Consider the following 16,816-nt stretch of genomic DNA (forward strand, 5'->3'; position numbering starts at 1 on the left):
ACACTAATTACATAACTGACTCTAAAGTTGTATCGAACAATTAAGGACAACACACCTTAATTCAAGCCTGCAAATACAAGTTGAAATACACTTCAGCTATATTACCAAAATCTACATGAAATTCTAAACATTAACTTATTCAAAAGTATATGGCACAACAAACCATATGGACATAGACATGAAAGACTAGGTATTCTATCGACCATTTAAAGTTGTTATGGTGACATTATTAACCGAGTTATGTGTCGGGGTCATTGAAAGTTCAACATTTTCACACGAACTCACTTCGGTGTAAAATGCAGGTTGCTTTGGTGGAGGTAATATACTCTCGTGATCTCGTGATCCAGCATCACAACCACAGATGACGTAGTCGGTCTATCTTCCGCATGATGTTGCACACATAACAAACCGATATGTATTGATCGGATTATTTCAGAGTCAGTATGCACATCCCTTAACTGAGAACTAGCAAGCTCAAGGGATCTGTTATCTTTAAAAAGTCTCCATGCCTAAACAATTGCACAATTAAAGAGTAAATTGAGGAAATTACTTCCAAAAGAAGTTATGATTGGTCACTTTTCGTCAAATTATTTTACAATAGTGGAATAAGTAGGCTAAACTTACGTGTCCAAGAAGGTTATCCCTTTGTTCTTTATGAGAGAACCCTCGGTTTTTCTTCCCACTTACTATTTCCAATACCAAAACTCCAAAGCTGAATACATCCGATTTAACTGAGAAAAGCCCATGCACTGCATATTCTGGAGCGATGTAACCGCTACAAATTATGAAGTTATTTCATCAATACTAATAATAATGAACATCTGTAATTAGTAGTATACCCTACTGTCCCAAAATACTGACATGTTGTACATATAATTCAAAGGAAGTGTTTATCTATTTATTATAAATATGAAAGTACCTTATATGGACCCACATTAGATATATGAAATTCGAAAACTACCTATAATATTGTGGTTAATTACAATTTATTGGGGACAGAGACAGAGGATATAGCAAATATTTGGTTAACTAGTTCTTACTAAGTTCCAACCACTTTGTTGGTATTGGCTTCAGTCTCATAGCCTTTAAATCTTCTAGCAAGACCGAAGTTAGAAATTTTAGGGTTCATGTCATTATCCAACAAAACATTTGCAGCTTTTAAATCTCTGTGGATAACCCTAAGCCGAGAATCTTGATGAAGATAAAGAAGCCCTCGAGCAATACCATGGATGATATGAAACCGTTGGGGCCAATCAATCATTGAACTCCTGCTTACGTCTACAAAAACAAAGTATATGCTTAGTTTTTGCATAGTAATTCCATGTTCCTGAAGAAATTGAAAGCATCACTTGGTAAACCTATTATTTTGCATCTTAATCGAATGTTATTCGACATTTCAAATCTAAACAACCAATAAACTTGTATATATATGCAAAAAGAGCAATGCAGTTGGCATGATAAATTGTGGAGTGTTATGTTTGCTATCTTATATATGCTTCTTAATTCTTATTGGCATTTTCGTAAGATTAATTGTTGGTTGTCAACCAACCGGTTTAGTGGAATACTAATCTTTCTTGCATAACGAAACCTCATATGTGAAAAATTCCCAAAATCATACTTGACAAAAAAGTTTGTAAATGGAAAAAGAAAAATAATTTCATTTGGTAGTTGTTTGTCCACAAATTCTGATTTTAATTTTTGCTGGTTCACCCGAAAATATGATGGTTCACCAGAAAATATACCAACGTTTATGCAACTACTGAAATTGTATCGTGAGTTTCATGGAAAGAGAATCGAACCAAATATAATTAAATCCAAACTTTTGTTTGCCATGTATTCATATATCAGCATTGTTTCATCTCCTTGAATGCAGTATCCTAAAAGCTTCACAAGATTTCGATGCTGGAGTTTGGCAATACATTTAACTTCGTTCTTGAATTCATCAAGCCCTTGCCTTGAAGTTTTTGACAGTCGCTTCACCGCTATTTCTCTACCATCCTCCAGCACACCCTAATATTTTCCAAGTGTATGCTTGATTATTTTTCAATGGATATTTGCATGCTCACGAGCCCCATTTTGATACATGCATGAGGCTCACTAAATTTTAAAAACTTTAAAGTCAATGACTAAAATTCCTGAATATTAATTTGTTACCTTGTAGACAGGACCAAAGCCACCTTGTCCAAGCTTATTGGTGATGGAAAAGTTACATGTAGACTTAGCAATCATAGACAAGCTAAAATATGGTAAATCAATATCTTTGTTTGGACCGTCACTTATAGAGTCTTCATTGAGGTCTGACATTGAGTCACATATACAAAGTGATATATAAAACAATTATAACGCACAAAACGCATGCTTAAAAGTAGACTTTAGATTCTACTTCAAGGCGTCCAGTTTTGAATCCTAATCCAAGCAATTGCACGATGAATACATCAAGCATATAGGATTAACTGGAGAAGATAAAATGAATCGGTTCGGTTGATTAACTGATCAAACCGGGTAATTCTTGAATAATTAGTATCAACTATGCTTACGAACATTGAACTATTTCAGTACTAGTGTAATTTTTTAATAAAACTAATGAGTATTATACTATAGGTAAAACTTCTATATCTACACCCTTTCTAACTTCTTCTTTTTTTCAATTTGGCCCTTAAGAGATAAATTAGCATATATATAACAGCTTACCTTGTCTATTTATGTAAGACCTTTTCTTCTTATTTCTTGCATACATTGCAAGAGTTACACCAAGCAGGAGCAAAAATATTGAGGTTGACACAACCACTATAATTATGGTTTTCGTTTGTTGGAATCAGAGCCGGTGGTTGCAGGACCTGAGCCAGGGGTTGCTATACCTTGAATACACAGATAAAAGTATAACATTAAACAACCTAATAGTCCAACTAAATGTGACTATGCATACGGCATACCCTCATATTGTTAGCCAATTGTAGGTTCATGGAATGGATCTAAAGGTTTGTATTTCGGATCAATCCGTATTCAAGGATCGCGGAATACAACTTGAAGACTCAGATCTCGTATTGTGAGTTGGAACGAGCTAGAAAGTCAAGTGAATGGAAAGACTGTAATCGAAACTAGGGTCTTGTAAATGCATTTGTGGAGGATAAGTTATTTATGTTAAGCGAATGTAAAGACTATAATCGAAACTAGGGTCTTGTAAAATTTGATTTTCGATTTGGTTATAACCAAATTCTGGACTCTATTTACGATTTGATTTTCGTTTATGTTTTTTTCTTGTAAACGATTAGTATGATTTATTCGATTAACCGAATTAATCAATTAAAATATGAAGTATATTAATTATTTCTGGATATGGCCAAATAGTTTTTAAGTTCATGTCTAATATGTAATCTAATAATCCGTATCCATATTTCGATATTTATTTTTTGGATGCTTTAGGATGGTTATTTTATAGTTAACTAGTTGTATTTTAAAACTATTTATTGTTTTGTATGTTTGGATGTTTTATTATGGTCTTTAACTTTTGATTTTAGGATGTATATGTTGGGGTTGTTTGAATATTTTGATGTGGTACAGAATCCAAACATTTGTCCGAATCTGGAACACAAACAAAATAAATTGTTGTTTTGGATGATTTCGATTAATACGGTTTAAATCGATTTGTTCAGTTTTAACCGAAACCGAACCAAATTGAATTCGGATCAATTACGGTTTGATTAGCCCCTTTCCGAATATGGTTAGGTTCGATTTTCGATTAGGGGTACAAAAATCCAATAACCGAAGAAATCAAACCGAACAAATAGAATAAATCGACAACTGAACCGATGAACACCCCTAGTAGAGATAGAGAAGAAAGTTTGTCCCAACACCAATAGTTAAAAGACAACAAGGAAGAGAAGGACAAATAATTTATTATAAAATATTTGTTATAAAATATTTATTATAAAAACCAACATAATTTCTGTTTTTTTCGTGTTAAAGTCACTATCAAAATTTATTATAAAATATTTTGTTTCTCATAAAAGTTCTTTAACAATATTTTGCAAATAAAAAACTAGCATATTTTCTATTTCTAATCATGAAAGTATGTAAATTTAAATAAATGCTCATAATTATGATTGAATGACATTTTAAAACATATAATTATATTATAATAGTGATAAATTATTTGTTTATAATGTTTAGCGATTTTAATTATATACAAACCATTGTATATGTTTATAGTATTTGTATTATTTTGTGTCACGTCATCCACATATATTATATTGTTTATCAAAGATTATATATTATTATCTTGAATTAAAAACTGAAAAAGAAAATATGATCGGATTTTGTTGATACATGTCCGATTAAAAACATTAGGTTAGCTCAATTCGTCTTTTATAATTTTTGTTTAGATTAACATGTTGAAGGGGATTTTAAAGCGTAATCTTGTTAAGATTATTATGAGAAAAGAAAAATATACATATATAAGGTTTTTCTTATATGTAAAAACTTGTTAAGGGTCTTTATCGGCATATACAGAAAGTGTATTGGTTTTTTATAGTATGGATGGGCAAATGGCACCGGGTAGTGGTATTTGAAAGGGTACCGTCAGTATCGATTCGGTACCAACTATTTTAGGTTTTGGCAACGGTACGGTACTAGTACTGTTATTTACCGAATTTTTGTTTACAGGACTTGTACCGAACCGAGCATTTTCGATACCGGAACCAAGTTTTGAAAAATTTGAAACCTGTACCGATCGCATCAAAATAGTGTTTTCCGAAAGAAATAAAACTTTTTCGGTCGTTAATTATTTTTTCACTCCAAATGAGTGATTTGGACAAAAGAAAGCAGCAAATTTGATTGGTTTGCAATGAAAAATGATCAACTCAAACAGTGCTTACTTGGGAATTCAGAGAGGGCCATTTTAATGTAAAGATCTTGAATTTCATCAGTTTTTGTTGCATCCATTAGATCACCAAACCATAGAAAGCATCCACTTCCCCCATTTCTAACATCCGAATTTGCATACGCAGTACACGAACAATTCCTCCTGCACTTCATCTCGCATTCACTTAGATTCATACTCAAATTATACCATGAAGTACGCGTGTCCGGGAGTTTCACACCTGAATGTTTTTTAAACCCATAACCAGTCTCATTCCCACAATCCAAAGGTGTTCTCAGTACACACCCACCTGACCAGTCTCCCGCATTCCATTCCTCGTGTCATTTGGGCACAAAGCCTTCTATACAACTACAAAAAGGGGAGTTTCTATTGTTACAGATTCCAAATGGACCGCATCGTCCATATTGTGCACAATTAAAATTGGGCACCGTAGCTATAATGATCTGCCAGTTTTTCGTGCTCTCAACCCAATTCAGAACTTGGATATCACCTTGAGGGTTCAAATACATCTTTAAAAGAACCGACGTACCAACTTCGACCTTAAAATATATCTCCTTATTATTCATGATAAACTCATATACTGGTGTGCGGTTTCCTGTTAAACCAGGCAGACCGCTAAAGGTGATCCCATTCCATGGCCCAAACCTTATGTGCAAACTCGAACCTCGTTTCTCAAATATCTGTGGAAAGCCATTTGTATCCATCCATATTACATACTGACCTGGAGAAGGATCATCAAGGCTCTTCCATGATGTAAATTGCCTGTCTATGCCTGTAATTAAGTCCTTACCGATTTTCATACCCGGGAGATAGGTGTCTCCAGGGTAATCAAAACTTTGCCACAAAATACCACTTTCTTCCCTTATAACAAGATTTCCATTATCTAGAAGCTGTGCCAAAGGATTAATAATAACTTTCGTTGGCGATACAATAGAAGATGACCAGATAGTTGTATTAGTATTACCAACAGAAACAATTTGCAGGATCCCATTGCTGCTGCCTTTGAGGATGCCTGAAGTGGTACTAAGTGGTGTTTCTCTATTTGCAACCCAGGCAACCGCGCCATTTGAGACGTTTTTGTACCATATTCCCAAATATCGGTTCTTGGGATTACCAGGACTGAAAAATCCCAGTTCAAACATTCCACCAGATGAAATGATTGTATCACCATCTCTGATGAGTTGAGTTGGGGACAAAGTGTCTATTCCCATTGAACTTGTTAACATAGAACATATTGCCCCATAGATTAACATAAGTATGGTAAGACCCTCCATAAACGTATTCTTCCCTCTAATACATCAACTAGCTATTCAGTGTTTCAAATATATTCATTTGGGAGTCCAAGAGGGTAATGTGTACACATAGCATTTGATATTCAACTTACTATTAAATCTGATAAGAACGTTTTACTTAAGACTATTTTTTAATAATTATAAGAGCTTTTGTATAGTTATCACTTAGTCTTCTCAATTTCAGGAGTAAACTATGGTTTTCGTCTCTGTGGTTTGTGCAAATTTGCTATTTCAGTCTAAAATTTTTAAATCTAAGTTTTAGCTAATGTCAAGATTTTTTTTCCCAAACTTAATGATTTCGCTAATTATTATAGCCTATAATCCGAGATTTATTTGTAATGATGATAAGAACTTGAAAGTATCTTTGTTACTATATATTGTTAATTGTCTACTGTTAGTACTAACCGTGTTACTCTACAAATAGCAATTTCTATTGATAGCAAAGGTTGTTAAGGATGCTCAATTGCTAGTAATTAATTAGTAAAACCAAGCAACCATGTCAGGAGCAATTTCGACTAGGAGTTTTGTAAAGAACCAAGACCTCCGCTTAGGAGTTTTGTCCTTCGGACTGTGTCCGGCCCCTCCTCTGGAACCCGTGGTGTTGAGGTATTCGCCTTCTTAAACCACCTACTTCATCGCTCTAGAAAATCATTATATTCTTGAATAAACCTGCACTTCAAACCTCCTAACATGTATCAATATTTATTTAGACTTATATGTTTAGTCTTGAGTGCATTCAACTAACTAAAATTATTTGATAAAACTTAAATCGTCAACATGAGCCGACCTATCAAAAATCACTTTTAATTGACACAAAAACTAAACTATTATGACCCAATATAGAAAGCACATCAACATGTACAGAGACACACGTATTAGTATAATTTTTATATGATTGATTAGTCACGAGGGCAACTGGTTTAGTTTTAACAATCTCTAAGAAAAGGACTAATACAATGGCTATTGGTGATGTATATATTCTGGTCAAGAAAGGAGACTCTGGGAAGTTAAATATCAAATCAAGGGTAATGATCATTTCTTTTTATATTATTTCATACTAATTCAACCATATTATAAAATGAGTTAATTGAAACGTATAAAGTAAATATATATAATGGTTACTTAGGTCATGAAGTATACTCTAACTCATCTTAACTCCATATAAGCATAACAACACTCATTTCTCTCCTTTTAACCCTGTCTCATCCAAAGGAAATGGTTTAGTCCTTTTAATTCCATCTCGCGCCGATTAATTGTTAACTTAATATATTGTTCTTTGTCTTTTAACCCGTTAGAAGCATAACCCAAGGCCCATTTTTAACAAATTTAACACAAGTTGAGTGGCTTAATCCATCTTTAAAGTGACATGTCATTTTAACCTATGTTGGGGTTAGAATATACCACATTACCTTATAAATTTAGATGGGCGAGAACAAACATTAAAATAAATGAATGATTTGCCAAAAATAAAAAAATGGATGGCAAATTTAAATCCTCGCCACTTGAAAAGACAAAGTTAAATCTGACATTCACTAAAATGTTAGATTTTGGTGAATGTCAGATTTAACTCTTGTATTAAATTTTAATCTTTTATACAAATATAAATATAGGGTAGAGATACTATACGCAAATGCCTTAACATACGAGAGCTACGCGAGACGCTCAAAGGTAAAAAACAAAGGCAAAAACTTAAAAGGCTCAGAAAACGCTCACAAAAACTTAAACGCTCAGCCAAAAACCTAAAACGCTCAGAAAACGGTCTTCGTGAAAAAAGTAAAAAATTGATCAATTAACGATCCAAAACTGTTTTTTTCGGTTAACCAATGATTAATTGGATATGTATTTACGATTCCGAGATGTTGGGATGTGATTTCATGGATCGATTCGTGAAAAACGGGATTCGCGTACGTTAATGTACGTTAAGGATTAGTGTATTAGATCTTTTCACTATAAGTATATATGTTTTCATAACACTTTTACGACAAATTGGAATTTAGTAATTTCAAGTTAATGTAGTTAACCGATAATAATCCCAACTTAGAAATAGCTGTCACCGGTCCCAACTTTCACACTTTTGTTTTCATAGGACCTTCGTTAAAAAAAACTTAACGACATTAAGTTTTTTCCAAATTTCAAATTGATGTTTGAGGGATTTTAATCAGAATGAGAATATGAATCGATTGATGTAAAACTTAACTCGAAATGGTGGTCCAAACGACTAAAGGATGCTTCATTTCCGGTGTTTAAACTTTTAATTAATAAAAATCAAGCTATTTAGAGCACCGTTTCGAGCTAAGTTTTACATCAATCGATTCCTATTCTCATTCCAATCAAAAGCCCTAAAATATCAATTTAAAATTTGGGTAACGCTTAATGTCGTTAACTTTTTTATAACGAAGGTCCAATGAAAACAAATAGTTTGAAAGTTGAGACTGGTAGTAACTATTTTCTAAGTTGAGATTATTATCGGCCACTACATTAACTTGAAATTAATAAAATCCAATTTGCCTATTTTTATTTATGACAATTAATTATCTATTGTTTTTATGTATAACGATTTTCCATAATATACATAGAGAATGAATCATAATTAGAAAACCAACTAGAAAATCGTGTAAAAATAACTTAACGATATGAAAAAATAAATAAAAACATATGTTTTTTTTTTTTTGAAAAGGCAAACGAAGAGATCCATTAATAAAAAAATAGTTACATAAACAAACCACCGGGCCTAGCAAGAAACTAGACTCAAACACCCACGAAACAGACCTTAACACCCGATTACAATTATACTCGCCCAATCCGGTTACACTTTGAACATACACCAATCCTCCCACAATAATGAAGTTTCACCCGATCTATGTTTTATCCAAAGGTAACCAAGCGTCTTGATTTCACCCACTATGCTTTCCACCATAATCGGTTTGCCATTAAAAACCAAATCATTTATTGCCTTCCAAATACACCAAATCGACCCTAAACAAATAGCATGAAAAATCTTTGCTTTACGTTTTGGAAAATTAGTAAGTTTATACAAATCCAAAAGATCATGAATGTCGAGAGCAAAGATGCTTGTAATCTTACACCATGACGAAACCGCCTGCCACACCAGCCGCGCCACCCCGCTAGACACGAAAAGGTGTTCAACCGACTCATCCATATCACCACACATTGGACAAGAAACCGAACCCACATCAATGTTTCTGTTGGCCAACAAAGTCATTACCGGTATCTTCTCCAACTCAATTCTCCAAGCCAACATTTCTACCTTTCTCGGGACCCAATTATTCCATACAAACCTGTAGTTTGGAGTCGAATGTGTTAACTCTTGGATCTTCTGTTTCAACCCGGCCACAGAGAAATCACTTGAATCATTTATGGACCAACAGGTCGTATCTATACCATCCCCAAGCTGCACATTTTGACAAACCTGGAGCAACAAAAACAATTCATTTAACTCTTGTATAGACCCTGGTCTTCGCCTCCAATCCCAAACACCGCAGAACTCCCCATTCACCATCACAAGTCTCTCTGCCACACAACAATCCTTATATTGTTCCAACCTAAACAGTAAAGGAAATGTGTTGCATAACATCTCCTCACCAATCCACAAATCAAGCCAAAATAGAGACTTTTTCCCATCTTTAATAACCATTTTCATCATATAATCCATCTTAATTATTTTACCATTTTCCACGGGGCCGGTAAAGATAACTTAGTAGGAATAGGCTGCCAAGCCCTCGACGTGTGATGGATTGACCAAATTACCCTTCTCCATAACCCCTCGCGTTCCCCCTTAAACCGCCATCACCACCTAGCAAGAAGTGCCGAGTTTATATCCCGAAGTGAACCAAAGCCTAACCCGCCATATTCTTTTGGAGCCATTACCCGTTCCCATGCGACCCAATTTATCTTCGTTTTGTCCTCTGTCCCGCCCCAAAAGAACACCCTTCTCAATCTCTCAAGTTTATTAATAACTCCATCCGGAGCCCGGAAGATTGAGAAATAGTAGGTGGGCAGCGAGTTCAGGACCGATTTCAAAGCAACCGCCCGACCAGCAAACGATAATGTTTTCGCCCTCCACGTCGACAACCTTTTCTGGAACAACTCCACCAGAGGGTCCCAAGATTTAATTAGATTCATGTTCCCACCTATTTGGAGACCAATGTACTTAAACGGAAAACTACCAACACGACATCGGAACAAATCGGCCATTGCTTGCTTTTCCACCTGGTTCACACACGTTCCAAACACCTCGCATTTAGCAAGATTAATTTTCAGACCCGACACTAAATAAAAACATCTAAGAAGGCAACATATATTACACACATTTTCCCCAACCCATTCTCCAACGAAGACAACATCATCAGCATAAACCAAGTGAGATAACCTCGGCCCATTCCAACCACATTGTAAACCCTGGAAAATACCCTCATCAGTCGCCCTTTTCATGACCCTAGATAAAGCCTCCATAGCTATAATAAAAAGAAATGGCGATAACGGATTACCTTGTCTTAGACCCCGGGAACAGGAGAATTCCGGTGTAGGAGATCCATTGACCAGAACAGATGACCGACCCGCCGATAGGATTGCCGAAACCCACTTCCTCCACAAAACAGGGAAATTCAATTCATTTGACTCAAAATCGAATCAAGAAATCCCCAATTTAAGGAATCGTACGCCTTCTCTATGTCTTCTTTGAAAATCATTCCCCGTTTTTCAGACGTACACAACCAAGCCACCAACTCATTTAGCATCAATGGTCCGTCCAATATACTCCTTTTTGAAAGAAATGTTGTTTGTTTATCGGAAATCAATTTCCCGATAACCGTTTTTAGACGCCTTACCAACACTTTCGATATGACTTTATTAATACACCCGATAAGGCTAATCAGTCTAAAATTTCCCAAACTTGTCAGATCTTTTACTTTTGGTATAAGTGCAATAAAAGATGACAAACACCCATTACTAACCGAACCGGTATTAAAGAAATATGTAAATAGTTTTACAAAATCATCCTCAAAACATCTCCAAAATCTTTTCAAAAATTTAAAATTAAACCCATCAGGTCCCGGTGCTCGGTCTCCATCACACTCCCAAACCGCGTACTTTATTTCCAGTCTAGTAAACGGTTTTACCATCGCCTCTGCCTCTCCCGTATCTAACACTGCAAGCCCCGAACAACAAAGGGAAGGTCTCGAGTATAGAGGTTCCTTGAACTTTTCAGCAAAAAAGTTGAACGCCAAATCCTTCAAAACTGTTGGGTTATCCATCCAAACACCATCAATATACAATCCATGTAACCTATTATTAATTATATTAGCGTTTAGAATACCATGGAAATAACTTGAGTTTTCATCCTCTTCCATCACCCATCGAACCCTTGATTTTTGTTGAATATCTTTAATTTACAAATGCAACACAAGGTAAAATTTTAGATGTTTAAAAAATTGTGTAAAAATAAATAAAATAAAAACATTTGATTTGAATAATTAAGTGTAAAAAAGTAATAGGTGATTTTATATTTAGGGCAATTTCATTTATACCCTTACAAATGTTGAAATATCATAAATACCCATGCAAAATTAAAAATATCATATATGCTCTTACAAAGTTATTAATATATCACTTATCCTTAATTAATTAAAAAAAATTAAAAATATGATCATATTACTCTAGTTTGATTAGCTGCGATTAGGTTTACAATGTAGATTATTCGATGCGACAAACCTTCAAATGGTTTGTAATTTTGAAGAAGTGACTAGAGACGATTTGGTTATCGTCAAATGTGAGAAACGTTGATTAAAATTAAAATAATAACATATGGTATAAACACATTATATAATGGAAATGAGTAGAATGGTCTATTCGTTAAAAATTGGGCATATATGAAAGTTCAATTTTTTTAAAACTAACCGTAAAATGGTTATTTATTAAATTATTATTAATGAATATGGGTATATATGATACTCCAATTGTTTTATAAAAGCATATATGATATTTTAGTTACTTTGTAAGGACATATATGATATTTTAAGTTTTGTTTGAGTATATATGATATTTATAATGTAGTATAAACGATGTAGTATAATGAGTCTCTAGCTTATCAATATATATTAGATACTAATCCTGTGACACTTTAGATTTACATAAATGACAACCTAAATTTTACACTAATTACATAACCGACTCTAAATTATGATTGAACAACTAAGGCCAACACACCGTAATTCAAGCCTGCAAATACAAGTTGAAATACACTTCAGCTGTATTACCTAAATCTACATGCAATTCTAAATATAAACTTATTCAAAAGTATAGTATTTGGCACAACAAACCATATGGACATAGACATGAAAGACTAGGTATATATTCTATCGACCATTTAAAGTTGTTATGGTGACATTATTAACCGAGTTATGTGTCGGGGTCATTGAAAGTTCAACATTTTCACACGAACTCACTTCAGTGTAAAATGCAGGTTGCTTTGGTGGAGGTAATATACTCTCGTGATCCAGCATCACAACCACAGATGACATAGTCGGTCTATCTTCCGCATGATGGTCACTTTTCGGGAAATTGAAGCGTAATTTCGGGAAATTCCTTCAAAAAGAAGTTATGATTGGTCACTTTTCGCCAAATTATTTTTACAATAGTGGAATAAGCATAGGCTAAACTTACGTGTCCAAGAAGGTTATCCCTTTGTTCTTTATGAGAGAACCCCCGGTTTTTCTTCCCACTTACTATTTCCAATACCAAAACTCCAAAGCTGAATACATCCGATTTAACTGAGAAAAGCCCATGCACTGCATATTCTGGAGCGATGTAGCCACTGCAAATTATGAAGTTTTCATCAATACTAATAGAAATGAACGTATGTAATTAGTGCCCTACTGTCCAAAAATACTGACGTATATTTGTTTGTATATTTAGTTCAAGGGAAGTGTTTAGTTGTTTATTGAAAATATGAAAGTCCCTTATACCCAAAATAGATAAATGAAATTCGAAAACTACCAATAATATTGTGGTTACAATTTATTTGGGACAGAGGATATAGCAAATATTTGGTTTTACTAGTTCTTACTAAGTTCCAACCACTTTGTTGGTATTGGCTTCAGTCTCATAGCCTTTAAATCTTCTTGCAAGACCAAAGTCAGAAATTTTAGGGTTCATGTCATTATCCAACAAAACATTTGCAGCTTTCAAATCTCGGTGTATAACCCTAAGCCGAGAATCTTGATGCAGATAAAGAAGCCCTCGAGCAATACCATGGATAATATGAAACCGTTGGGGCCAATCAAGCATCAAACTCCTGCTTACATCTAAAAAAATTAACTCGCTTAGTTTTGGCATAGTAATTCCATGTTTTTTGAAGAAACTGAAAGCATCACTAGATAAAGTTACTATTATGCATCTTAATCCAATGTAATTAGACATTTCAAACATAGGCAACCATGCAACCATGATACTTCTAGAAATGCAAAAAAATCAATATAGATGGGTGGATAAATAGTGGAGGGTTGTATATGCTATCTTATGCTCCTAGATTTGTTTTTTAAATTTTCCTGAGATTGTTGGTTGTCAAACCAATCGGTTGAGTAGAATTCTAATCTTTACTAGAAATGAAAGTTTCTACTCATAAATATGATCGGGGCGATCCAACATAACAAAACATCGTGTGTGCTAATTGCCCAAAAATCGTACTTGGCAAAAAAGTGATGATGGAAAAATGAAAAATACTTTCATGTGGTAGTTGTTTGTCCATAACTGCTTATTCTAGTTTTTTTTTTCCTTCCGTTTTTGCTTATTCTAATTTGCAGAAAAACACAAATACCAAATATAGTTAAGTCTCATGGAAAGAGAGTCAAACCAAATATAGTTAAGTCCAAACTTTTGTTTGCCATGTATTCATATATCAGCATTGTTTCATCTCCTTGAATGCAGTATCCTAAAAGCTTCACAAGATTTCGATGCTGGAGTTTGGCAATACATCTAACTTCGTTCTTGAACTCATCAATCCCTTGCCGTGAGGATTTTGACAATCGCTTCACTGCTATTTCTCGACCATCCTCCAGCACTCCCTAAATTAAGTTTTCCAAACATATTCTTAATGATTGCTTAACAGATATTTTCAAGTTCATGCCACCCATTTTGATACATGAGGCTTACTAAAAGTTGAAATTCAATCACTAAAATTTCTAAAGATTTGTTACCTTATAGACAGAACCAAAGCCACCTTGTCCAAGTGGTTTACCTAAAGATTTGTTCCTTTCGACTATCACTTATAGAGTCTTCATTAAGGTCTAGCGTTGAGTCACATACAATGATACAAAGTGATATGTAGAATTATTTTAACAGGAAAAAACATATAATAAACCATGTAAAAACATTATAAAAGTGACTTAGATGGTTCTTCAAGACATCTAGTTTCGAATCATAATCCAGGCAATTAAGTGTTTTACATTTATTAAGCATATTGGGTTAACTAGAGATGATAAAATGAAACGGTTAAGATACTAATAAAATCAGGCGGTTGGCCTTACCTTGTCTAGTCGTGTAAGACCTTTTCTTCTTTTTTCTTGCATACATTGAAAGAGTTGCACCAACCAGGACCAAACATATCAAGGTTGGCACAACCACTACAATTATGGTTTTCTTTTTGTTGGAAGCAGGGTTAGGGGTTGAAGAACTTGTGCCATTGAATACACAAACAAAAAATAAAAATACGAAAACCTCAAGATTAAACAATGGAATAGTCTTACTAAGACTAAGCTTTGTGGGTTGGCGCCCCAAGCCACCTCACCATCAAATCTCCCCCAACCCATAACCAGAAAGGTGCCAGGGGCATTGAGCCCCCTTGGGCGTTGTGTTGCTACCATGTTAACGAGCGCAAAAATGTGTGGGGCCACAAATTTTGCCAACCAGTCAAATTCATTATTTCAGATTTGAGAGAAAAAATAAAGATTAAAAATAATTATGTTTTTAGTTAAACCATTAGGCGTGTTTGAGTGAAAAGTTAGTGAGAGACGGAGACCCATGTTTTTAGTAAAACGAAATTGGCTGATTGGTTTGCAATGAAAAATCTTCAACTCAAACAGTGCTTACTTGTGAATTTGGAAAGGGCTATTTTAAAGTAAAGATCTTCAGTCCCATCCGATTCTCTAACATCCATTAGATCACCAAACCATAGCAAGCATCCATTACCACCACTTGTAATATTTGAAATCGCATACGCCGTACAAGAACAATTCCTACTGCACTCCATCTTACATTCCCCTAGATTAATACTCAAATTATACCATGAGCTTCGGGTATCTGGGAGTTTCACACCTGAAATCACTTTAAACACATTCCCATCCCCGCAACCCAAAGGGGTTCTCGGTACACACCCACTTGACCAGTTTCTTGCATTCCATTCCTCGGCACGCTTGGGCTCAAAACCTTCCATACAACTACAAACAGGAACATTCCCACCGTTACAGGTTCCATATGGACCGCATAGTCCATATTGTGCACAAGTATCATTAGGTTTTGTAGCTAAAATGGTTTGCCAAGTTTGGGTGCTATCAACCCAGCTCATAACCTTGATATTCCCATCAGGGTCCAAATACGTTTTCGAAATAGCCGACCCATCAACTGAAATCGTAAAATATATCTCCTTCTCATTCATAACAAAATCGTTCATAACAGGCATCACGTTTCCTATGACACTAGACAGACCAATAACGCTAAGCCCATTCCATGGTGCAAACCTCGTGTGCAAAACCGAACCCTGTCTCTCAAGTAACTGTGGGAATCCATTTGTATCCATCCATATTACATACTCACCTGGAGAAGGATCATTAGGACTCTTCCACGATACCATCCACCTGTCTATGCCTGTAATCAAGTCCTTACCGATTTTCATACCCGTGAGATAGGTGTCTCCAGGGTAATCAAAACTTTGCCATATAGTCCTACTTTTTTCCCTTATAACAAGATTTCCATTATCTAAAAGTTGTGCCACAGGATTAATAATAACTTTCTTTGAAGATACATTAGAAGATGACCAGATAGTTGTATTAGTATTACCAACAGAAACAATTTCCAGGATCCCATTGCTGCTGACTTTGAGGATGCCTGAAGTGGTATTAAGTGGTGTATCTCTATTTGCAACCCAGACGATCGCGCCATTTGAGACGTTTTTGTACCATATTCCCAAATATCGGTTCTTGGGGTTACCCGGACTGAAAAATCCCAGTTCAAACATTCCACCAGATGAAATGATTGTATCACCGTCTTTGATGAGCTGAGTTGGGGACAAAGTGTCTACTCCCATTGAACTTGTTAAAATAGAACATATTACACCATAGATTAACATGAGTATGGTAATACTAATACCTTCCATTAACGTGTTCTTCCCTCTAATGCATCAACTAGCTATTCAGCTTTTCAAATATATTCATCTGGGAGTGTAAGAGGATAATGTGTACATATAGCATTTATTCAACTTACTATTAAATCTGATAAGAACGTTTTACTTAAGACTATTTTTTTATAAGAGCTTATGTATAGTTATCACTCAGTCTTCTCAATTTCAGGAGTAAACTATGGTTTTCGTCTCTATGGTTTGTGCAAATTTGCTATTTCAGTCTAAAATTTTAAT

General features: G+C 34.8%; 2 protein-coding genes and 1 pseudogene across 3 annotated transcripts; all 3 read right to left on the reverse strand.

The window, feature by feature from the left end:
• Window positions 1–33: 33 nt before the first annotated feature.
• Window positions 34–6,153, reverse strand: LOC143580674 (G-type lectin S-receptor-like serine/threonine-protein kinase At4g27290; annotated as a pseudogene). The gene is made up of 7 exons (XR_013143698.1): window positions 4,875–6,153; window positions 2,692–2,837; window positions 2,155–2,297; window positions 1,800–2,010; window positions 1,041–1,278; window positions 625–775; window positions 34–509 (listed from the first exon to the last, which is right to left on the reverse strand). The product of XR_013143698.1 is annotated as a G-type lectin S-receptor-like serine/threonine-protein kinase At4g27290 (transcript).
• A 2,824-nt stretch (window positions 6,154–8,977) lies between these two features.
• On the reverse strand, window positions 8,978–9,844 carry LOC143581548 (uncharacterized). The gene has a single exon (XM_077064314.1). The coding sequence runs from the start codon at window positions 9,842–9,844 to the stop codon at window positions 8,978–8,980; it is 867 nt and encodes a 288-aa protein (XP_076920429.1).
• Window positions 9,845–12,545: 2,701 nt separating this feature from the next.
• On the reverse strand, window positions 12,546–16,558 carry LOC143581577 (G-type lectin S-receptor-like serine/threonine-protein kinase At4g27290). Its single transcript, XM_077064339.1, has 6 exons — window positions 15,277–16,558; window positions 14,385–14,446; window positions 14,042–14,252; window positions 13,256–13,493; window positions 12,809–13,003; window positions 12,546–12,768 (listed from the first exon to the last, which is right to left on the reverse strand). Exons 1-6 carry the CDS (start codon window positions 16,556–16,558, stop codon window positions 12,546–12,548), a joined length of 2,211 nt encoding a protein of 736 aa, XP_076920454.1.
• Window positions 16,559–16,816: the final 258 nt, after the last annotated feature.

Source organism: Bidens hawaiensis, unplaced genomic scaffold, assembly GCF_021521415.1.
Source record: "Bidens hawaiensis isolate Kalapana, Puna unplaced genomic scaffold, B.hawaiensis_p1.1 tig00001511_1, whole genome shotgun sequence".
NCBI lineage: Eukaryota > Viridiplantae > Streptophyta > Magnoliopsida > Asterales > Asteraceae > Bidens > Bidens hawaiensis.